Here is a 24,812-nt window from a genome sequence, read left to right as displayed (position 1 = left end):
CATCTCATAAGAGGAAACCAAAAGTATCAGAAGCTGGAGTTAAACATGGTTCAAAGTCATTTCACGCAAACCTTAAGTGCCAACAGTTGAAAGAGTTTTATAAACCTTCCAGAAAACCTGACCTCCCAGAAGACTACAAAGTTGCAGAGACTCATTCATGTGATAAACAAAATTATCGCTAGTTATCAATTTCAGTCTCTTGGAAACACAATCATTTCGGATTTCTGCTGCTTCCCTGATCCTCTTTCTCCCATTTTCACTGCTTGTAGTTACTCCAGATGATGATTGACATATTATACACTTGGAAGCTCCAACAATTGTAGCAGCGGACGACGACCCGGTTAACTTCACAGTGTTTTCAGCCATGGTTCTTCAACAACCTGAAATAAAATTTCAGTAAAAATTCATGGCTTTGAAGCATAAATAATATTAAATAAAACATCTTCAATAGTTTAATAGAATCTTAATATAAGTGAAAGCGCATAATAATTGTGAAATAGAATGCATACACAATTTCAGCGGAAAAAATGGCCTTATTTTTCTGTTTATGGAAATTCAGTTTTTTCAATTTGTACCTTTACTATATTTTGGGTAATAACGAAATATGAGATGTTGGAATATGTGTACTGAAGTCCAAAGTAAAGGATTTAGCTAATAATTGTCCAAAATAATCTTGCATTTGAGCTAGAATGGCAAATATTGGTGGGATACTCAAAATATAAGCAAACTTAAATTTTCATGACCTTTTGACCTCTAGTGACCTACCTGTGAAATATAATGTCATGTATCATATACCATTGTGTAGAGGTTCTAAATACAAACATTTTGAGAGGTGATTCATTATTATACAGTGATTTATGATGGAGATATACAACATTGAATTTCCCACCCCTCAATTTTTGGGTCCGATTATAGCCACAGTTGCCTCATATAAAGCCCTGAATTTCTGCCAACTGACCATCATGCCAAAAGTCTACCCTCGTTTTTATGACACCCCAGATGGTCTAGTTTATGAATTAAAAGAGGAACTTAGGGTACAAAAAATTTCTACGGGAACCCCCCCATCCGATACATTATTCCCCCCGCACGCACGCTCAATCGGAGAACCAGCACTGGGGTTCAAAATACACATTCCCTCTGTTCACTCACCGATCCTGCTTCGATTTATCCTGCAGAAGGTAAAGGGTTCATAAGGTTTCGCCAGGTAAGGATTTTATATTTTTGTTTGCTCGAGAAAATTTGGTTATTTCTTATTTTTCATATTTATCTACCGATCTGTGTAACTATCTATCTATCTATCTATCTACCTTAATTACAGGTAAAGGAGGTTGTTATAAATTGCTATAATTATTAAATGCTATACTCTAACGTGGCATAAAATTACCCTTTCTGTGTCTTGAATGTTGGGTCGTAACATTAGATTACCACTATAGAATAAGCTAGTCACGAAGAAGTGTTATAGCTAAGGTGAGAGAACCGTAGTGCGACTATTGTTTCCTTTTATTTTCTTCTTTTTAATTACATGGGAAATTATAAGGACATTGATAAAGTCCTTTCACCTTAACCTGGCCCAGATTTTCGTCTTTTCTGCATCTTATTTCACGTAGATGAGTGGCAGAATAAGACGATGCTACGGATCTATATCCTTCCCATAGCATTCTTCGTGACTGGCATCATTTGCTAGTGCTAATCTATGGCTACAACTAAGCATTAACGATGGAGAGAGGGCAATTTTAGGCCATGTTAAAATGAAAAGAGTACAGCATTGTTAGTATTCTCTTGGGTTAGGATAGGCTAGGTTAAGTTAGGTCAGGAGAGAACAGGATAGGTTAGGTTAGGTTAGGACAGGATAGGATAGGATAGGTTAGGTTAGGTTAGGAGAGAACAGGATAGGTTAGATTAGGATAGGATAGGACAGGTTAAGCTAGGTCAGGAGAGAACAGGATAGATTAGGTTAGGTTAGGTTAGGTTAGGTTAGGATAGGATAGGACAGGACAGGTTAGGTTAGGTTAGGATATGATAGGCCAGGATATGTTATAATAGGTTAAGTTAGAGTTAAAAAAAAAAAAATTGATCATCCTGGCAAAATGAAACTTAGCTCAGAGAGAGAGAGAGAGAGAGAGAGAGAGAGAGAGAGAGAGAGAGAGAGAGAGAGAGAGAATCATCTATGAACAAAGAAACCTCACAAATATTAGCCAGCAGAGAAAAATGAGTGAAAAAAAAAAAGGAGAAATGAGGAGAGGTGAAAAATGAGGAGAAATGAGGAGTAGAGGAGATGAAAGATTAGGAGAAATGAGGGGCAGAAGAGGTGAAAAACGAGGAGAAATGAGAGTAGAGGAAGTGAAAAATAGGAGAAATGAAGGATAGTGGAGGTGAAAAATTAGGAGAAATGAGAGAAGATGAAAAGTTAGCTATGAGAAATAAAGAGTAGAAGACGTGCAAGATTAGGAGAAATGAGAAGCCGAGGTGAAAGATTAGGAGAAATGAGGAATAGAGGAGGGGGAAAAAAATACGAGGAATTAGAGTCGAGGTGAAAGATTAGGAGAAATGAGAAGTCGAGGTGAAAGATTAGGAGAAATGAGAAGTCGAGGTGAAAGATTAGGAGAAATGAGAAGTCGAGGTGAAAGATTAGGAGAAATGAGGAACAGAGGAGGGGGAAAAAAAATATGAGGAATTAGAGTAGAGGAGGTGAAACAGAGAAATGAGATGTCTTTTAGGAAAAATGAGGTGAAAAAATCGAAAAATGAAGACTACAAAAGACGAAAAATAACAGAAGTGAGGATTAGAAGAGATAATAAGAACCAAAATAATAGTAATAATAATAATAATAATAATGGTAATGATGATGATGATAATAATAATAATAATAATAATAATAATAATAATAATAATAATAATAATCCATCTATCCATCCATCATCCAATCCCATGCCGCCCTATGAGGAGCGTAGGGACCCGGGGCTAGGCAAGCTGGTCCTGACATTTAAGACGAGTAATAATAATAATAATAATAATAATAATAATAATAATAGGAGTACTTAAATCCCTTCCTAGAATATCATGCGGTAGTAAATATATGACCGTGACGGATCTATAACCTTCGACCCCGCTAAGCACTGTTATCACGTGGGATTTTTTTTCATCACGGGATTTTTCTCACAGGATTTTTTTTTCTTTTGATTTTTTTATCACACAAGATTTTTTTCACATGGGATTTTTGTAGCAGGATTTTTACTGTAGGAATTTCTATCACATAAGATTTTTCTCATATAGAATTTTTATCACAGGATTTTTCTTGCATAGTATTTTTTTATCACATTATTTCTTATCACAGGATTTTTATCATTTTTTACTCACATAGGATTTTTATCACATACGGAAAATCGCCAGAAGTCAACTATTTTTTCACCTTAACCTTGCCTAGATTTTAGTCCTTTAATTTCCAGTTTATTTCACGTAGCTCTGTGGTTGAAAGAGACAGTACTACGGCTCTACATCCCAGCACTTCTTCGTGACTAGCATCCTATATTAGTATTTAGTCTACAACTCTCCCCTGAATAAGGAGAGATGGCAGTTTTAGGTCAAGTTAGTGTAAAACGGGTACAGAAAATAACTTAGCTTTGTATTTTATGCTTTGGAGGTTAGTAACAGCTTTTCTTGAGTGATTTATCCTATTATACCTCAATATCTTCTTGTATATTACTGATGCAAACCATGTAAAAAAATTATAATGAAATAAGTAACACACAAGAGAATGTTAAAGTGTAATGTGCTAAATATTCGTAACACTTTTTCATTCACGGGCGACAGGGTGACATGAAGGCGATTTGTTTGTGGCCACCCCTTACGGGATTAAGGCGTCTGGCAATAGACAGATAGATAGATAGATTTTTTCGGTGCATTATACCTCAGCTTTCACATATATATTAATGCAAACCATGTCGATAAATAAAACGAAATGAGTTGCGCACAGGAGAACGCTAAAGTGTGATCTGAATGAGTCGCAAAGGGACGGGTGCAACGAAGCCTCCCGTGACACCTAAATTATGGTCCTCAGGTAAAGGGAAAGTGAGTCTATGCAATATGAAAGATACGGCTAAGTGAATAACTCTACGACTGCGCATAGCCTTCCCTTCACCTGCACGGAAATACAGGTAAACCATCTCAGTTGCAAAGGGTTTCTCTCTCTCTTTCTCTCCTGCATCGAGTCACCAGACCATCTAAACTGGAAAGGGTGTTCTCTCTCTCTCTCTCTCTTCCTGACTCCCCATTTCTCAGCTTTTGCATAGTGTGGCGAGGTCTGCTCAAGAATAGCAAGATGGTGCAAATATAGCGCCCTGATGAGAGAGAGAGAGAGAGAGAGAGAGAGAGAGAGAGAGAGAGAGAGAGAGAGAGAGAGAGAGAGAGAGAGAGAGAGAGACGCATCCTAAGAGGCACAGGAGGCTTCGTAACACCCATTCTTTGGCGATTTATCTTGTATATTAAACCTCACCATTTTTTGTATGGCATTTATATCGTTTAAATATCGGTGAAGTTTGAATATTGGTGAGTTTGAATATAGCTGAGTTTGAATATTGATGAAGTTTGAATATCGGTGAAGTTTGAATATCGGTGGTCTACATAAATAACACACAAGAAAATATTGAGGCTTAATGTACAGGATAAATCGCTAGGGAAAAGGTGTTAAGATATCTCCGTAGCCACTTATAATACGATCCCAAGTTAAGTAATCGAATCAGTCGTAAAATAAGGTGGGGGATCTCTCTCTCTCTCTCTCTCTCTCTCTCTCTCTCTCTCTCTCTCTCAGTTTACAAGCAACCTAGTGATGTCAGGTGTGTGTGTGTGTGTGTGTGTGTGTGTGTGTGTGTGTGTGTGTGTGTGTGTGTGTGTGCGCGCGCGTGCGTGCTCAGTATACAGTAAGAAGAATTATGTAAACAAAGGGAGTATTGTTTTTTTCATCTCTGTATTGCTCTGGAGATGTTACTAAGATGCCTGTGGAAATCTTAAGTCACCTGGCTAAGACGGAGGATTATGTAGGAAGGAAGGAATGCTGTCTTACATGTTTTGTTACTGATATGACTGGTGATTGGCTGTTTAAAATAAATATCTTTTGTATGATGATGATGATTATTATTACTACTACTACTACTGCTGCTACTACCACTACTACTGCGACTACTACTACTACTGGTAATAATAATAATAATAATAATAATAATAATAATAATTCACACATCAGCCAGTCACCAAAATTCAATTAATCCAGCCATCCAATTACCGGAACGATAAATCAAAATAAAAAATAATAATCATGCAGTATCATTTAAATAAGAGAGAGAGAGAGAGAGAGAGAGAGAGAGAGAGAGAGAGAGAGAGAGAGAGAGAGAGAGAGAATAATGCCATGTTGAATTTATACACCATTAAATAACATAAAAAAGAAAGAAAAAAATGTGTTGAAATATGTGCCGTGAAATTTCAAAAGAAACTAGAATGGCACTCAATACAGCGCATACCTCCGCGAAGGGACAACATGCAGTTCCTTTTAATTCAGTCAAGTCCTATTTATTACTTTACTTCTTTTTTCCCTCCCCTCTCTCCCTTCTTTCCTCTCCTTTCCCTGCTTGCTTTCCTCCTTCCTTTCCCTTCCTTCTCTCCTCTCTCTCTCTCCCTTTCACTTCCCTTCCATTTTACCCCCCTTTCCTCCCTCTTTCCTTCCTTCTTCCCACTTCCTCCAAGTTTCGTCTGCCTTCTCATTTCCCTCTTTCCTTCTTCTCTTCCCTGTCTTACCCTTCCTTCTTCCCTATTTCCCCTCTTCCCTTCCTTCTTCCCTCATTTCCCTCCTTTGTTTCTCCTCCCCTCCCATTTTTCCTCCCTCTTCCTCCTTCCCACCTTCCCTCTCTCCCTCCCATCCGTCATTTCTCCATCCCTCCTTTCTCCATTCCATTCCCTTCCTTCCTCTCTCCTTCCCTTCTTCCTTTTCTCCCTACCCTTCCTTTTTTCCCTTGTCTCTCTCCCTTCTTCCCTCTCATCCCTTTCCCGTACCTTTCTCTCACCTCCCTCCCTTTCCTTCCTTCTTTCCTCCCTCCTTTCTTTCCTTCGTCCCTCCCTCCTTCGCTTCCCTTTCTTCCTTCTTCCCTCCCTTTCCTTCCATCTCACCTACCCATCTATTATTAATGACTCCTATCTAACACCAATCTATCTACCTTCATTATCTATTGTACTTCCTTGACCCATAGAACGGAGGAGGAGGAGGAGGAGGAGGAGAAGTAGAAGGAAGAGGAGGAGGATGGTGATAATAATAATAAAAAATAATAATAATGAGAGAGAGAGAGGGAGAGAGAGAGAGAAATCAATAAAAAAAAAAGAATGGACTGTAAACTGTATACTATATATATCAACTTCTTCTCCTAGATCTATCAATAGTGGTGTTCCTCAGGGCTCTGTCCTATCACCAACTCTCTTCCTTTTATTCATCAATGATCTTCTAAGCTGTATATCTAACCCTATCCACTCATACGCTGATGACTCCACCCTTCACCTTTCCATTCGGTTCCCGCAACGCCCATCTCAACAGTTACTTCAACAAACAAGGGATGAGGCTATGGCACACCTAATGTCTGACTTGGCTCGTATCTCTGACTGGGGTAAAAATAATATGGTTGTTTTTAATGCATCTAAGACTCAGTTCTTACACCTATCAACCCGACAAAATCTTCCACAGGTATACCCATTAATGTTCAATAATATTCAGCTTAATCCTGCATCATCCTTGAACATGCTTGGGGTTTCATTTACTCGGGACTTATCTTGGAAAGATCATATTACATCTCTTGTAAAATCTGCTTCCAAGAGACTGGGTATGCTAAACCGACTCCGCTCTTTCTTTACCCCTGCACAATTGTTGACTCTATACAGGGGTTTTATCCGCCCCTGTGTGGAGCACAACTCTCATGCGTGGGGAGGCTCACCACTTACAGCCCTTCTCAATAGGGTGGAGTCAAAGGCTTTTTGTCTCATTAACTCTCCTCCTCTTACTGACTCCCTTCAACCTCTGTCTCTTCGCCGCACTGTTGCATCTTTATCTCTTTTCTATCGCTACTTTAATGGTCACTGCTCCTCTGAACTGTCTGCTTGCATTCCTCCACCTCTACGACGGGCGCGTAGCACCCGTCTGGCAGCAAACTCTCATCCCTTTTCTGTCCAACTCTCTAATGCAAGAGTTAACCGTTACTCCCAGTCTTTCATTTATGCAACAGGTCAGCTCTGGAACTGTCTCCCTCTGTCTGTATTTCCTGCTGCCTATGATCTCCAGTCTTTCAAACGCAGTGTCCAGGCATCTCAAAATGATCGGATCTTGAATTTGGCTCTCTATTGTATTTTGTTTTTCTCTTGGAGGGAACTGTTACTGCGGGCTCATGGCCTTTGGTTCCTTTTTCCCTCGCATTAAAAAAAAATAAAAAAAATAAAAAACTGAGCAGAAGAGCAAAGGGGTTTTCAAAAATAGATAAATAAATAGATACAGAAAAAGGGTACGCCTCAGTTCTCTCTCTCTCTCCTACCATAGACTACCATACAATACTATTGATCTGAACCCTTTGGCGCCACGATAGACCCCCCTCTCCCCCCCTTATCTCATTTCCTCTCTCTCTCCCTCTGCCCTTCTTCCCTCCCTCCCTCTTTTCCCTCTATCTCATTTCCTCTCTCTCTCCCTCTGCCCTTCTTCCCTCCCTCCCTCTCTTCCCCATTCGCGCTCTTTATTTCTCTTTTCATCTCTCTCCTTTCTCCACTGATCTCTTTCTCCTTCTCTTCTCCCTTCCTCTTTTCTTTCTTTTCTCCCATCCCTCCTTTCTCAATTGTCACTCTCTTTCCTCTTTTCCCTCCCTTCTCTCTACTCGCTCTCTATTTCTCTCCTCTACCCGTTTCTACACCATGTTTCTCTCCTTCCCTCTCTCATTTCTCAGTCCTTCCCTTCGTCTCTCTCTCTCTCTCTCTCTCATTCCTTCTTTTCTACTTGTTCCTGCACCCTCCTTCCTTCCTGAATTCCCTCCTTCCTTTCTGTATTCCCTCCTTTTCTTACTTCGTCTCCTTCATTCTCTCTCTCTCTCTCTCTCTCCTCGCCTCATTTACATTTTATACCTCCCTTACACCCTTTTACGTCTCTCTCTCTCTCTCTCTCTCTCTCTCAGTTCAGTGCAACAAAACAAACACTCAAATCCCACAGACAACAACAAACACCAGAGTACAAACAATTACCCAAGAATTCTATGTAACAAAAGGAGAATACAGGGGGTCGGATAATTTTCCTTTAGCTTACCATGTAACAACGAAAACGGGGATGGGGCTTGCTATCTATCTATCTATTGCCAGATGCCATAATCCCGTAAGGGTTGACCATTTGAATGTGAGTTATTTGTTATACGGGGAGGGGCACTAACCCTCCACCAACCCACTTGTTTGACACGTAGAGAGCACGTATGGTTTGGTTATATGGTTACCACCCAGCGATGTAAATGGTTTCTTGGCTTACAGGAAACCATTCGGCTTGTCACTCAATGTAAAGCTACCTGTAAAGGAAAGAAAGGAAGAGAGTAGGGCAGGCACAGAAAAAGAATGATAACGGCTAAGGAAGAAGTAGGCAGCACTACATCAAGTGAGTGGATGATGGTCGCCACCACCTACCACCAATGGGGGTTGCACGAGGAGGAATAAGACGAATAAGAGGAAAGAAGGAAGGAAGAGGAAAAATACTAGGAAGGAAGAAAGGAAGAGGAGAAATAATAAGAAGGAAGAAAGGAAGAGGAAGGAGGGAAGGAAGGATTTAACGAAGGAGGAATGGAAGAAATAAGTGGAAAAGGAGGAAAGAGGGGAGGAAGGAAGGAATAAGAAAAATAAGAGGAAGAAAGGAAGGAATAGGAGGAGGAAGGAATGGAAGGATTGAGATGAGGGAGGAATGAAAGAAACAGGATGAATAAGGGAGGAGGAAAGGGTGGAAAAGGAGGATTAGGAAAGAATGAAAAATAAATCGCTTAGGAAGAGGTGTTAGGGAGCTTTCTTAACCGACGAGAATACACGCCCAAGAAAATATCTGAAGAAAGTGCGCGTAAGGAAAGAAACGAATACAAGGACGAGGGTAGAGAGATGATTGAAGATTCAGAGTGGAGTAGGCCATAAATGAGGTACACAGGGAACATTCTCCCTCTCTCTCTCTCTCTCTCTTTCTTTCTCTCTCTCTCTCTCTCTTTCTTTCTCTCTCTCTCTCTCTCTCTCTCTCTCATGGCATGTTCGTGTTCCCATACGCATTCTCTCGCAGATGAATAACTAATGTAAAACCGTAGAGTATGAAAGAACATGGAAGAGTTTCGCTCTTTTATGGCCCGGGGGCAAACAACCTCCATGGGGATAACAGACGCACACACTTTACACACTCCACACATACACATGATCTCTCGTACGCACAGGCTACGCACGCAAGCGCAAAAAATCTCTTGTTCTCTCATAACTGCTTAACAATTTTCCTAAACAGAACACACAAGCCCATATAGTAAAGAAGCAAGGATATATTACAGTGAACTACGTCAATAATATCACATTTGAGGCACAGAACACATCAAAAGGACCCCAGAGACAGGCGAACCGAGAGGTCAGTTATGTCTTGAAGCTGCGAGAGGTAGGGTGTGTGTGCAAACTCTCTATAATTTTTACCTGCATTTTTAAAGGTAAGTAAGCTGTTTCTTTGCCTCTACCAGGTATATTTAGGTGTACTGATTGTATATAAGGAAGCTGGTGTTATGTAAGGGTGATGTTATGCTCTGTGGAGGAGGCGTCTTATACAGAATGTTTGTGTTTTGGTTACGTGTTGCCTGATAGCATTTTTTATTCCAATTATTTAACTGAATAAAGCTGTTAGAATCATTAACAACCCTGCCATTACATATAAACTACCTCCCCTGCAAGTAAGAAGGAATGTTGCCTCCCTTGCATTATTTTACAGATATTTTTTTGGCAAATGCTCAGACGAAGTTGCGTCCATGGTGCCACCTCTCCATGCCTTCCCTCGTGCTACACGGGCATCTGGTAGCGCTCATGACTGAAATGTCACTCAACCATATTGCAGAACTTCTGCCTATCAGAATTCTTTCATTCCCCGAACTGCATCTCTCTGGAACTCGCTTCCCTAGAGTTGTTTTCCTCCAAATTTCAACCTACAACTGTTCAAGTCTAACTGTTACAGATATTTTATGAACAGAGGACACCAGTAATCTGGTGTATGGATTATTTTTTTTTTCCCATTTGTTTTTCCTTCCTCCGTTCTGTTATTAAAAAAAAAAAAAAAAAAAAATTGAAATGCGTTACTTTAACAGTACTCCCGAGGAAACTCCCGGAGAATACCATAGTATCCCCGACGACAGGGCGAACCAGGAACAACAGAGTTTGCCCACAAGCATGCCGACACCCCCACACGGACCCTACGGGGTAGCCGCCACCAGCCACCACCACTCCGGGCAACAACACGTCAGCCCGGGCCGTGCGCCCCTGTGACATACAGCCACCACGCCGCCGCCACCGTAGGCGAAAGACACTACCTTCGCGTGGCGGAATCACTGAGCTAGCTAGGGGTGGAGTTAGAACTAATACTCCAGACAGCGCCCCTCTGGTAGAGACGATCTATGGTCGCTCCCAAAGTGTTTCGGTAGAGACGATCAATGGTCGCTCCCGCAGTGTTCAGGTAGAGACGATCAATGGTCGCTCCCTTAGCGTTCCGGTAGAGACGATCAATGGTCGCTCCCACAGTGTCCAGGTAGAGACGATCAATGGTCGCTCCCTTAACGTTCCGGTAGAGACGATCAATGGTTGCTCCTGCAGTGTCCAGGTAGAGACGATCAATGGTCGCTCCCTTAGTTTTCCGGTAGAGACGATCAATGGTTGCTCCTACAGTGTCCAGGTTGAGACGATCAATGGTTGCTCCATTAGTGTTCCGGTTGAGACGATCAATGGTCGCTCCCACAGTGTCCAGGTAGAGACGATCAATGGTCGCTCCCTTAGTGTTCCAGTAGAGACGATCAATGGTCGCTCCCACAGTGTCCAGGTAGAGATGATCAATGGTCGCTCCCTTAGTATTCCGGTAGAGACGATCAATGGTCGCTCCAACTGTGTCCAGGTAGAGACAATCAATGGTCGCTCCCTTAGTGTTCCGGCAGAGACGATCAATGGTCGCTCCCACAGTGTCCGGGTAGAGACGATCAATGGTCGCTCCCTTAGTGCTCCGGTAGAGATGATCAATGGTCGTTCCCACAGTGTCCAGGTAGAGACGATCAATGGTCGCTCCCTTAGTGCTCCGGTAGAGACGATCAATGGTCGCTCCCACAGTGTCCAGGTAGAGACGATCAATGGTCGCTCCCTTAGTGTCCCGGTAGAGACGATCAATGGTCGCTCCCACAGTGTCCAGGTAGAGACGATCAATGGTCGCTCCCACAGTGTTCGGGTAGAGACGATCAATGGTCGCTCCCCCAGTGTCCAGGTAGAGACGATCTATGGTCGCTCCCAGGGCGTGCTTAGGAGAGATACGTCTCCACGGTCGGAGATTGAACTCCAGGTATCCTGTCCCAGAACATCCCGGACAGACCTCCCTGCCTCCCCCGGTCTCTGTTCTTTACGCCTGGCCCTAGAGCAGACACACCTGTCGGGCCCCAGTGACAGTCGGTGCCGCAGTCCTACCCTGACGGCGCCTCTAGACGTTGGAGACCGCAGCCCGTCGCCTCTCTCGGCCCTCCCCAGGACACCCGGGCGAAACCTCTCCACGCCCCCACGATGCCGGGACCTGACACAGAGGTTCCGGGACCTATTTGGCCCCAGTCCCAAGGGCCTTACGCCGGAGACCAGTCCGGAAGCCACAGGGAGTCCCGGACACGAGAGGACGCCCTTGCGAGCTGCCCCATGCCCTCTCGGCTCGCCCTGTCTTGACAGTGCCCCTAGCTCAGCCGGATCACCAATGTCGTGCCCCTGTTTTCTTCCCTAAGAGACTACGGGTGATAATGTAACAATAGTGATTTAGGTTAAGTGTGACGCTCTCCCTCCTAGAACAAGTATTGTGCAGTGAATCTATGCGATGCATACCGGGGTAAATCAGATCACAATGAGAGGTTAGAGGTCGAGAATGTGGACTAAGATCTGAGTGAATATATGTGCGAGTGTCACCCCGGATATCTATAAAGACATACCCCCATTGCTGGAAGAAAGACTGTGAGGAAGAAATGCCATTAGTGTTCTATCTCTCCCCACGCTGAAACAAGATCTATTGGCTAGCCGCGAAGAAATATTGTGAAAGTAGTATTAAGAGTATTTCGCCCTTGTTCCGCGTTGTGAAGCGAGATTCTATGTACTATACCTGGAGGACTTCTCTGACAGATGTGTAATTAATGAGCCTGTGCCTAAAGAGACATACCCCCATTCCAACGAGAAAATATCAAGAAAGGAAGTATTAATAATATTCCCTCCCTCCTCACGCTACCCCTAAAACCCACTCTATTACTCGCTCACGCTCTTAAAACTAGAGTAAGTGTAAATCAAGAATCAGAGTTATTTGCCAAAGTACTTTCATTAGCAGAAACCGTATAAACTCCCCTGCTAATATCTGTCGTCTTCCAATATTACCATAACTTTCTCCTCGCCGTTTTAAGTCATTCTCCGCGCCTCCTCTCTCTCCTTCTAGTGAGTCACAACCCCCCCCTCCCCCCCTCTCCGCGCTCTGCGCGCACCTGTATTTACTGCACTCCTAATACGCTAGGATTGTTGCGTTGTCATTAGTATCTAGAAAGCAAGTATCCTGCGAGATACACATATCTTAGATAAGGTTTTGTATTGCTCTATATTGTGTTGTAATATCTGCTGAAATGTCCTGTGTCTGACTGTGGTAATGTATGTGTATGGTGTTGCCGAGAGTTTTTATGCCCTGCCTCTCTTTGTTGCACTAGCTCCGGTCTCGAAAGAGGACCCCGCTCCACGTTGGGTGAAATAGGAACGAGAAGTCGAGCCTAATTCTACCCAGCATTACACTGGTGGCCAGCGGTGGTTCTAGATCCGAGCGTAGAAGAGAGGTAAGCAGGAAATATTTGGAAAAATGGCAACTAAACCGCACGTTCAGTTACCCAAGTTTGACCCTGACCAGTATGACATACACACATACCTTGCAATAATTAAACCCTTACTAGATATTGGCTTTGAAAATGACCAACAAAAAATTGCAGTCACACTACCACAACTGGGTAAAGCCGCAGCAAACATTGCGCCGAAAATCGTCCCAGAACTCACCTGGCAGAACTTTACCAAGTTCGCTGTCCAAGCCATCACCCCATCATTAGGGAAAGTGGTGGCTCTATCCAAATTGGATAGTTTTGCATATGACGGGGATTTAGATAATACCCTGTTGCAGGCAAGACGCCTGGTTACTGCTGCCTACCCGGAGGCAGACGAAGAAACCCGGGACCAACACACATTCAATACTCTGCTCCGAGTACTCCCAAGTGTTGTGAAGCAACACTTTACTATCCATGACCCAACAGGAGACATGGATAGAGATATACAGCTGATACGGCGCCTCCTGACCGCCTGCCCTTCTCCACAACAAATTAATGTTGTCAAGAAATTCCCCACCCGACCCCCGGCTCCCCCAGCCACACCGCGTCCGCCTCTGCCCCACACCAGCCCGACCCCGACGCCTAGCCCACTCAGGGCACACCCCTCCCGTCGGCGCCCCGCCCCGCGAGAAAACCCAAACCTAATTCTGATCAACCCGTGGGAATTCACAGCCTGCAACTCCCGCTGCCCCCTTCACGACATACGGGACCAGTTGAAAGCTGCTCGCCGCAGAATCACAACCCCGGGTTTGCGTAAAGTGTCCGCCCTAGAAGGCGAGGCCCCAGGGGACGAGCTGGCACCCGTGGACGAACCCCCTCCAGGAGAACTAGAGCAGGAACAGGAGCACGAGAGCCCTAGCCAGCTGGATTTTTAGGCCCGCCCCTGCACCAACCCACGGTGGCGGGGGCCATCACCCCTAAGTATCGCCCCCCAGTATACCACAAGATGAAAATAAATGGTGTGAAGGCCAGACTACTAGTTGATATGGGAGCAGCCAGATCCTGCCTTTACAGCCATTATTTCTCCCGCTACAAATCACGGTTTGGCCCACTCCGCCCTACTACCACTCACCTTGTGGACGCGGGGGATGGCCCCCTGCCCATCCGTGGGGAAACTCGGGCCCTACGGGTCGACACCCACCAGCCAGTGTCCGCCCAACACCCATTCATCATTTTTGATTCCTCCTGCCGGAGTTATGATGGGTATTTAGGGCTAGCCTTACTTCAAAAACTTGGAGCCACGATCGACTGTCGCCACCGACAACTCCAGTTCCGCCCCCCACCCCGTTCCACCCCAGCCGTTTGCACATGCACGCCGCGGCCCCGGCCGGAGGACTCACCCTCCCCCCTCCCCCCACGATGCCCCACCCCACTCCTGCCCCCTCCTTCCCCGCCACCATCTCCACCGCCGTTACCATCCCCTCACACCACGAGGCATGGGTGCCCCTGAACAGGCCTTCAGGTCCATCCGTTTTGTTCTCCCCCCTCCTCCCCTCCGGACCCCTTTCGGCCTGCCTTGTTTCCCCTACCTTCCTCCCTCCCCACCACACCGCCATTCGCATCGCCAATCTCGCCCCATCCCCTCTCACCCTCCCCAAAGGGCTTATCATCGGAGAGATGGAGGAAGCCGAGCCCTGCGCCCCGTCCCTCTCCCACCACCCCGCCTCCCTTCCCCCCATCCCTGACCATCTCTCCGACCAACAGTCAAACGCCTTACGCCGCCTCCTCCTGGAGTTCCAGGATTTGTTTGCGACAGGACCCACAGATATAGGACATACTACGTACCTGTCCCAAGAGATCCATGTGACAGGCCCACCCATACGACAACCTTCCCGACGTAAGAACCCCCGACAGAGAGAAGATGAGGACCGCCAGGTGCGCGAAATGGAAGAGGCAGGGGTTATCTCCCCCTCCACCAGCCCGTGGTCCTCCCCCGTCGTTCTAGTAAAAAAGAAAGACGGCACGATGCGGTTTTGCATCGACTACCGCTGCGTGAACGACGTCACAATTAAGGATGCCACCCCCCTCCCCCGCATTGACGATTCCCTAGACTCCCTCTACAGGGCGTCTTGGTTTTCTACCCTCGACCTCCAGTCTGGATATTGGCAGGTCCCCGTCCACCCGGATCATCGAGGCAAGACGGCCTTTTCCACTAGTAATGGCCGACGTTACAAATTTAATGTTCTGCCATTCGGTCTTTGCAACGCCCCTGCCACATTCTCCAGACTAATGGAATCTGTCTTGAATGGCCTCACTTGGAAGATATGTTTAGCCTATCTTGATGACATCATTGTTTTTAGCCAGACCTGAGCCGATCACTTGCAGCGCCTCCGCCGAGTTTTCACCCGAATTCGCCAGGCAGGCCTCAAGCTACATCCATCCAAATGTGTCCTGGCCGCGAAAACTGTCTCGTTCCTAGGCCCTACTATTTCCCAAGCAGGAATTTCCCCAGATCCCGACAAGTTTCGTGCCATAGCGGACATACCACCTCCGCAGGATGTCCACGGCGTCCGTGCCTTCCTGGGACTCACGTCCTACTACCGCCGCTTCGTGAAGGGGTTTGCACAGATCGCTAAGCCTCTTCACGATCTGACACGAAAAGGGGAACCTTTCCTCTGGACTGAAGATCGACGAGCTACTTTTCAACAGCTAAAAGACAAGCTTGTCTCGGCCCCCATCGTGGCCTTTCCCAACTATGCCCTCCCTTTTCACCTCTACACGGACGTCTCCCTTAACGCGATCGGCGCCGTCCTAGCCCAGGTACAGGCCGGTCGGGAACACATTATCGCATGCGCCAGCCGCACTCTGAACCCGGCCGAGAAAAATTATGCCGCCACCAAGTGAGAATGCCTCGGCATAATCTGGGCCCTCCAATATTTCAGGGCTTATCTTTCCGGGACCCAAGTCACGATAATAACCGACCACCAATCACTCCAGTGGCTGCGACAACCGGACTCCCATAATGCCCAAATCGTCCAGTGGCGTGACACCCTAGAGGAGTTTCAGTATGAGATTTCATACAGACCCAGAAAGCTCCACACCAACGCAGATGCCCTCTCCCACCTTCCCATCCACGCGGTCCAACCAGACCCTGACCTGCTGAAACTCTGGCACCACAAGGAACGGCCCCCCTGGATCCCAGCTCACCTGTTTCCCAAATTGTGCCGACAGGGCGACCACCTTTTAACCCTGTCCGGGCACATTCTCTTGGCCCCCGATGCAGCACGCGACACCCTACACCAGTTACACGCCCACAACGGCATCCATTTGGGCACCAAAAAATTACTACAGGTGTTCAATGACATTTACTGGGCCCCGAACCCCTCCACCCTCGCCAAGGAAATTATTCAGACTTGCCGCGCCTGTGCGCTTGGGAAGGACATTACCCGGACCTCCAGGCCTTCTGGCCATATCACCGCCCACAAGCCCTGGCAACTCCTGGCGGTCGACGTAGTAGGACCTCTTCCCCCCCAAATCTGGATATAAATAGGTGATCACTTTTGTCAACACGTATTCCAAATTCGTAGTAGCCTGCCCCGCTAAGGAACATCACGCTGTCGCTGATGCCTTACTCCGACACGTGTTCCCTTACTTTGGCATTCCCCAAGCCATCCATTCCGATAATGCCCCCGAGTTCTCCGGAAAAGTCTGAGAAGAACTGGCCAGGATTTTTGGATAAGAGATCTCCCACTCCTCACCATACTGGCCCCAAGGGAACGCGGTATGTGAATGCAGCCATCGTACCCTGGTCAATCAGCTACGCACCAGAATTGAGGCTACGAAAGACAACGATTGGCCGGCACACGTGAAAATCGTCCAGTGGGGCATGAATTTGCCCCCGGGAAGACGGAGTTTCCCCCCACGAAAGGATCTTTGGTGAAACCCCCCTCCTACTACCCCTACGCCATCATCTGCAACCGCCCACTTCTGCTCCCACCACAGACCCGCTGCACTTGCTAAAAGGGCGAATATACCACCTACAGAGGAGTTTAGACCTTGAACCCGACACAGCCACCAACCCCTTCAAACCGGGCGACACAGTCGCCGTCGCCCAACTTCCCACCCCCCACAAGCTCGCCCCCCGTTTCACGGGCCCCCACACCATCATCAAAGTCCCCAACCCTTACCAGGTGGTCGTGGACTACCATGGCACTCCCCGTACCCTCCGCAACCGGCACGTGCGCCCCTTCCGCACGCCCACCTCCCCCACCCCAACCCCACACCCCCAGCCCCCTCCGACCCCCGCCCCACCATCCACAGCTGCATATGAGTGCTACGTCTCCTCCTCACCCTCCCACTCTGCCCCTCCTACCGCCTCCACCTACCCCACCCCCGGCACCTCACCTGACACCTCCCCCGCCACCCCCCCTCACCCTCGCCCCTTCCTTCCACGGCTTCCCCCTCAATCCCCACTCCCACATCTCCCGCCCATGCCACCACTCCCTCCCCCCCACCCACTACCACCCCCCCTCTCCTACCCACCATCCGTGCACCCACTCCGCGCCCCACCGCGCACCCAAACGCAAAACAACACGCCCATCCCAGCCACCCACTCCCACCTCTTCCGCCCACACCACCACACCCTCGCCACAACCCCCTTCCACCCCCCTTCCCCCACCCACCATCCGTACGCCCACTCCACCGATACCACGTTCCACCACGCCCGCGGCGTGCAAGACAACACGCCCACCTCCAATGCCCACTTCTCCCCCCACCCCAACCCTCAAGACCACCACCACCCGCTCAGGCCGCCTCTCATGCCCACCCGCCCGATACTCACACACCCCTACACCACCCACCTCTCCACGACTTCACACCATCAAGCTACACCAGGCCCAAATCCCCTCTATCTGTACTCCCCAGAGACTCAACGCCGCATTACCACGACACAAAACCCGGCCTTCACCCACACTATCCAGCATTCAGCCTCCAACCACACTGACAGCCACACCAAGCAACATGAGGATCAAGCAGGCCGTATGGGCCCCTACCCTTACCAGGAACCACCGACTCCGCGGGCCACACCACCTGTTAAACATCCTCCAGTCGACCACCGCCCCCTCCACACTCTTCCTCACCTACGACCCAGCACAAGAGGAAAATTCCTACACTGTCGCCTGGCAGAACACACTGCGACACCTCCAGCCCGTTTACACCACTCCCAACACACTAGCGTTCCACCTCCAGCCACGGGGACGTGACTTTTTACAAGAACAGGTTGGTGAAATGCGTGGCTTTAACAGTACTCCCGAGGAAACTCCCGGAGAATACCATAGTATCCCCGACGACAGGGCGAGCCAGGAACAACAGAGTTTGCCCACAAGCATGCTGACACCCCCACACGGACCCCACGGGGTAACCGCCACCAGCCACCACCACTCCGGGCAACAACGACGCATGTCAGCCCGGGCCGTGCGCCCGTGACATACAGCCACCACGCCGCCGCCACCGTAGGTGAAAGACACTACCTTCGCATGGCAGAATCACTGAGCTAGCTAGGGGTGGAGTTAGAACTAATACTCCAGACAGCGCCCCTCTGGTAGAGACGATCTATGGTCGCTCCCAAAGTGTTTCGGTAGAGACGATCAATGGTCGCTCCCGCAGTGTTCAGGTAGAGACGATCAATGGTCGCTCCCTTAGTGTTCCGGTAGAGACGATCAATGGTCGCTCCCACAGTGTCCAGGTAGAGACGATCAATGGTCGCTCCCTTAGCGTTCCGGTAGAGATGATCAATGGTCGCTCTCGCAGTGTCCAGGTAGAGACGATCAATGGTCGCTCCCTTAGTGTTCCGGTAGAGATGATCAATGGTCGCTCCCACAGTGTCCAGGTTGAGACGATCAATGGTCGCTCCCTTAGTGCTCCGGTAGAGACGATCAATGGTCGCTCCCACAGTGTCCAGGTAGAGACGATCAATGGTCGCTCCCTTAGTGTCCCGGTAGAGACGATCAATGGTCACTCCCACAGTGTCCAGGTAGAGACGATCAATGGTCGCTCCCACAGTGTTTGGGTAGAGACGATCAATGGTCGCTCCCCCAGTGTCCAGGTAGAGACGATCTATGGTCGCTCCCAGGGCGTGCTTAGGAGAGGTACGTCTCCAAGGCCGGAGATTGAACTCCAGGTATCCTGTCCCAGAACATCCCGGACAGACCTCCCTGCCTCCCCCGGTCTCAGTTCTTTACGCCTGGCCCTAGAGCAGACACACCTGTCGGGCCCCAGTGACAGTCGCTGCCGCAGTCCTCCCCTGACGGCGCCTCTAGACGTTGGAGACCGCAGCCCGTCGCCTCTCTCGGCCCTCCCCAGGACACCCGGGCGAAACCTCTCCACGCCCCCACGATGCCGGGACCTGACACAGAGGTTCCGGGACCTATTTGGCCCCAGTCCCAAGGGCCTTACGCCGGAGACCAGTCCGGAAGCCACAGGGAGTCCCGGACACGAGAGGACGCCCTTGCCAGCCGCCCCGTGCCCTCTCGGCTCGCCCTGTCTTGACAGTGCCCCTAGCTCAGCCGGATCACCAATGTCGTGCCCTTGTTTTCTTCCCTAAGAGAATACGGGTGATAATGTAACAATAGTGATTTAGGTTAAGTGTGACTCTCTCTCCTAGAACAAGTATTGTGCAGTGAATCTATGCGATGCATATCGGGGTAAATCAGATCACAATGAGAGGTTAGAGGTCGAGAATGTGGACTAAGATCTGAGTGAATATATGTGCGAGTGTCACCCCGGATATCTATAAAGACATATCCCCATTGCTGGAAGAAAGACTGTGAGGAAGAAATGCCATTAGTGTTCTATCTCTCCCCACGCTGAAACAAGATCTATTGGCTAGCCGCGAAGTAATATTGTGAAAGTAGTATTAAGAGTATTTCGCCCTTGTTCCGCGTTGTGAAGCGAGATTCTATGTACTATACCTGGAGGACCTCTCTGACAGATGTGTAATTAATAAGCCTGTGCCTAAAGAGTCATACTCCCATTCCAACGAGAAAATATCAAGAAAGGAAGTATTAATAATATTCCCTCCCTCCTCACGCTACCCCTAAAACCCTCTCTATTACTCGCTCACGCTCTTAAAACAAGAGTAAGTGTAAATCAAGAATCAGAGTTATTTGCCAAAGTACTTTCATTAGCAGAAACCGTATAAACTCCCCTACTAATATCTGTCGTCTTCCAGTATTACCATAACTTTCTCCTCGCCGTTTTAAGTCATTCTCCGCGCCTCCCCTATATCCTCCTAGTGAGTCACAACCTCCCCCTCCCCCCGCTCTGCGCGCACCTGTATTTACTGCACTCCTAATACGCTAGGATTGTTGTGTCGTCATTAGTATCTAGAAAGCAAGTATCCTGCGAGATACACATATCTTAGATAAGGTTTTGTATTGCTCTATATTGTGTTGTAATATCTGCTGAAATGTCCTGTGTCTGACTATGGTAATATATGTGTATGGTGTTGCCGAGAATTTTTATGCCCTGCCTTTCTTTGTTGCACTAGCTCCGGTCTCGAAAGAGGACCCCGCTCCACGTTGGTTGAAATAGGAACGAGAAGTCGAGCCTAATTCTACCCAGCATTACACTAATTACAGATTGAAATATGGCGTAATGGGAAAAATAAATCGCGAGGGGAGAGGGGCTAGGAGGCTTGGAAGTCAACAAGAGTATGGTTGCCCCCCTGTCGCCACGCTTAGACATATCGGGAGCTGGCGCCAGGGAGGTTCCAGGAATTACGATGACGCTGAATGGGATTGCCATGGAAATCCCAGCTCACATTCACGTTACATCAGTGAAAGATCATATGATGGGGAAAAGTTTTTAATGAGCTGAGGAAAAAGACTGATCCTAACTTAAAATAATCGGTATCCTATTTTGAATCTAAGTTACAGGTACGTAATATCAGAGCAGATTATTTACCCCCGTTATAAATCAGCAAACGTAATAACAAAAATAAACATACCTGTATACTAAAAAGAATGCCGAAACCTTTGTACATTCCCACCACATGCAAATTTGTTATCATCTCTACCTTTCTCACGCTGGGATGGTTTGTTGAAGTCAGTTACCATAGAAATAGTGTAGAGAAAAAAAAGAAAAATGATAGTGCTCGTCGACCTTCAACAATTCCAGGCGATTGTCAGTAGTGGTCTTGGGTGTGGAGGGGTCAGGTGGAATGAGAGTGGAGCCGCGTGAGTACTGGAAATACTTTTGTATATTTTTTAGAATTTTTGTGTATTTTGATGGATGTACCCGTAACCTGTTGTACTTTGTAATGAGTTTATGTACTGTAGTACCGCTGCTTATTTCGTTTTATGTGTACTGGTATGTAGCTATACTGCGTTTGTGTTGTAATTGTGATAATGAATGAATTGCATTTAAGTACAGTGTGTACTGTATGTTTTCATGTGTATCGTTTTAAGTAGGCTATGATCTCTATGAAATGGCGTGTTCTTACCTAATTGTATCTTTACAGCAATGAGTCAAGCTCGTACTGTCAAGTGTCTTAGACCATATTTATCGTACATATCCTTAAATTTGTGAATTGTTTTGGCACACACTATTTCATTCGGTACTGCATTCCATTGATCAATTGCTCTGTTTGGGAAACTGAATTTCCTTACGTCTTTATCACCTCTCTTCTTATGCAGTTTCTTGCAGTGTCCTCTTGCTGATGCTTCTCCATATGTTAAGTAATCATTTATGTCCATTTTCTCCTTTCCTGATATGCATTTATATAGCATTATCATGTCACCTCTTTTCCTTCTCTCCTGTAGTGTTGGTAGATTCAGTTTATTTAGTCTTTCTTCGTAGCTTAGGTCCCTTAAGCTTGGTATCCATCTTGTAGCGGCCCTTTGAACTTTTTCAATCTTGTCTATATGCTTTTTGAGATGTGGACTCCAGACTACTGATGCATATTCCAGGGTTGGTCTAATGAATGATGTTATTATCCTTCTTAGCATGTCTTCATTTATGTATGTGAATGCTGTTCTCATATTTGCAAGCAGTGTATACATGTTCCGTACCTTCTCGCTGATGTGGTCAGCCGGAGATAGTCTGTTATTGATAATCACACCTAGGTCTTTCTCTCTTTCTGATGTGTATAGGGTTTTATTTCCTAACTTATAATCCCAATCAGGTCTTTTTCCACTTTTACCAGACCCTTTGCCTAGCAAAGGCCAGTCCTTGGTAATACAATGAGTTTTCACCTGATGTGTTTGTTGATTTCAACTGATACTGATTTTGTTAAGACTTTGATGATACAATAGGTTTATTTATTTATTTATTTATTTTTTTTTGTGCTAAGGATGGTTTTAGTCATGGTTGGGATAAACACTGCCATTTTGGGGTCCAGCTACTAAATCTGATTTTTTTCCAGATTTATTTCTGATAATTTTCATATTTTATATTTGGGTTTAGATGAGATATTAACTGTTTTTAGGCTTAGGTTAGCTTGTTTTAGAGCTATTAAGGGGATATTGTGAGCTAGGAACTTGATTTTGGACTCATGTAGGTGGGTTTTGGACTTTGTTGGGGGTGGATCCCAAAGCTTCCAAACACGTCCCTGTACTTTACATGTTATATGGTCCCCGCTATACGATACCCTGGCATAACGATGGGTTCTCCCACATGCATTCCAACATAATGCAGGGGAGGACCTGTGTATGGTATCAGTAAGACAATACTAATACTGTAACAAAAGCAGTACATGAATGAAACATCATCATACACATACACTGTAACATAACAATACACTAATACTGTAATGTAGGGGAATCCATTGTTAAGAAGTTACAATACTTTTTTGCCACATTTTTCACCTATTTCTCTGGGTTACACCTCCTGTTGATGCCCGTACAGGTGCTAGGATGGTCAACCTCAATCTCACTTGCAGACATACTGCAATGGCGCACTTCAATAATCAATCAATCATTTCCTGTGGCACCCTCGGGGATGCATAGGGCCTCGATGAACTCACACCACCACATCCTATCTTGTGCTAACTCCTCAAGATCTCCCCAACACTCATCTCCAGCTTCCCGTCTCACTGTCCTCACCCACGTCTCTTTTGGCCTTCCTCTACCTCTCCTACCAAGTGCCACCCACCCTGGTGTACCTCGTACTACTCCCTGTCTCCTATACACATGTCCTAGCCACTTCCATCGTGAGAACCTAACATATTCATCGACTGGCTGCACTCCCGTTATTTCTCTAATTCTGCTATTTGGTATCCTTTCCCACCACTTAACTCCTAATATTCTTCTAAGTGCTTTTTTTTTTTTTTTTTTCAAACACCAAGAATTTATTTTCCATAGTCACTGTGCTGTACCAAGACTCGTGTCCATAAATTAAGATACTCCTAACCATTACCTTATAAAGTTTGATTTTTGTATGCACAGAAAAATTATTATTATTCCAAATATTTTTAAGCATTCCCATTGCCTGATTGGCCTTCTTTAACCTTTCCTCGAATTCAAAGTTCAAAGAACCATCCTTGGCTAAATAAGTACCTAAATATTTTTTCATTCATTCATTCATTGCCAGACACCATGTGTCCCAGACACATGGTGTCTTAGAGTTAATTGTTTTACAGGGAGGGGCACCAGTCCTCCACCAACCCCACTTGACACGTAGGGATGCCAACAGCATCTGGTGTTCCTAGGCGGTCACCCATCCAAGTACTAACCAGACCCAACGTTGCTTAAACCTATCAACTTGCTTTACAACCATACCTCCAATTACATATTCCTGCGCATTTTCCATATTCATATTGATTATTTCAGTTTTTCCACAATTAATAACCAAACCCACCTTGCGACCTTCACTCACCAAACAGTCCAACACTCTCTGCATCTCTTCTGGCCCATCACAAATCAACACTATATCATCTGCATAATCTAAATCCAAAAGTTTCCTGTTCTCTCCCCAAAGTATACCTGCACCGGTTTCTGTTCCAACGCGTTTCATAATGTAGTCAATGACCAATATAAATAGTAAAGGCGATAGAACACCACCTTGAATTACTCCGGACTTGATTTCAAACGAATCACTCAGACAACCATCAACCATCACTTTACAAAATGTGTCCTCATGCATGTTCATAATGACCCTCACAAACTCCTCTGGTATTCCATAATGTCTCATGATCTTCCCCATAGTCTCTCTCGAAACACTATCAAAAGCCTTTTCAAAATCAACAAAACAAAGAAATACGGTACTCTCATTTCATTAACTTGCTGCATCAAATGCCTAACTATAAAGATCTGATCATTGCAACCACGTCCCTTTCTAAAACCAGCCTGTTCATCCCTCAGAATACCCTCAACCACCGGCTCCAACCTATTTAACAACACTATTGAAAACTTTCAAAGCTATCGGTGACAAAGAGATTCCCCTCCAATTACCACAGTCACTCAGGTCTCCCTTCTTCGGAACTTTAACAATTACACCATTCTTCCAAACTGATGGTAGTAACCCCGTCACCCATATCTTATTGAATAGCTTGGTCAAGATCATTATTAATCTATCCCCCTCCACTTTAAACATTTCCGGAAATAAACCATCCTCCCCTAGTGCCTTATTGTTCTTTAACTATTTTACTGCTTTCTCCACTTCTGCAAGCCTCAACTCTCCTGTTTCTATATTTAAATATTCCTGAGCAGACGGTATATCCTCTTCTGGTGGTATTGGTCTATT

The 24,812-nt window shown here is 46.3% G+C and overlaps 1 protein-coding gene across 1 annotated transcript in view; it reads left to right on the top strand.

Annotated features, from left to right (window-relative positions):
* The first annotated feature begins 860 nt into the window (after positions 1 to 860).
* The window catches only part of LOC145402168 (uncharacterized), a 92,524-nt gene continuing 68,572 nt past the window's right edge, over positions 861 to 24,812 (top strand). Inside the window, 2 exon segments of the mRNA XM_080274284.1 lie at positions 861 to 1,034; positions 9,524 to 9,640. Of these exon segments, the coding sequence (XP_080130410.1) occupies positions 861 to 1,034; positions 9,524 to 9,640 (291 nt within the window).

This window comes from Coenobita brevimanus, chromosome 57 (assembly GCF_032717465.1).
Source record: "Coenobita brevimanus isolate Jiangsu-jjx chromosome 57, ASM3271746v2, whole genome shotgun sequence".
Lineage (NCBI taxonomy): Eukaryota > Metazoa > Arthropoda > Malacostraca > Decapoda > Coenobitidae > Coenobita > Coenobita brevimanus.
The sequence above is the reverse complement of the archived record's forward strand: the minus strand, read 5'-3'. Positions and strand labels throughout refer to the sequence as shown.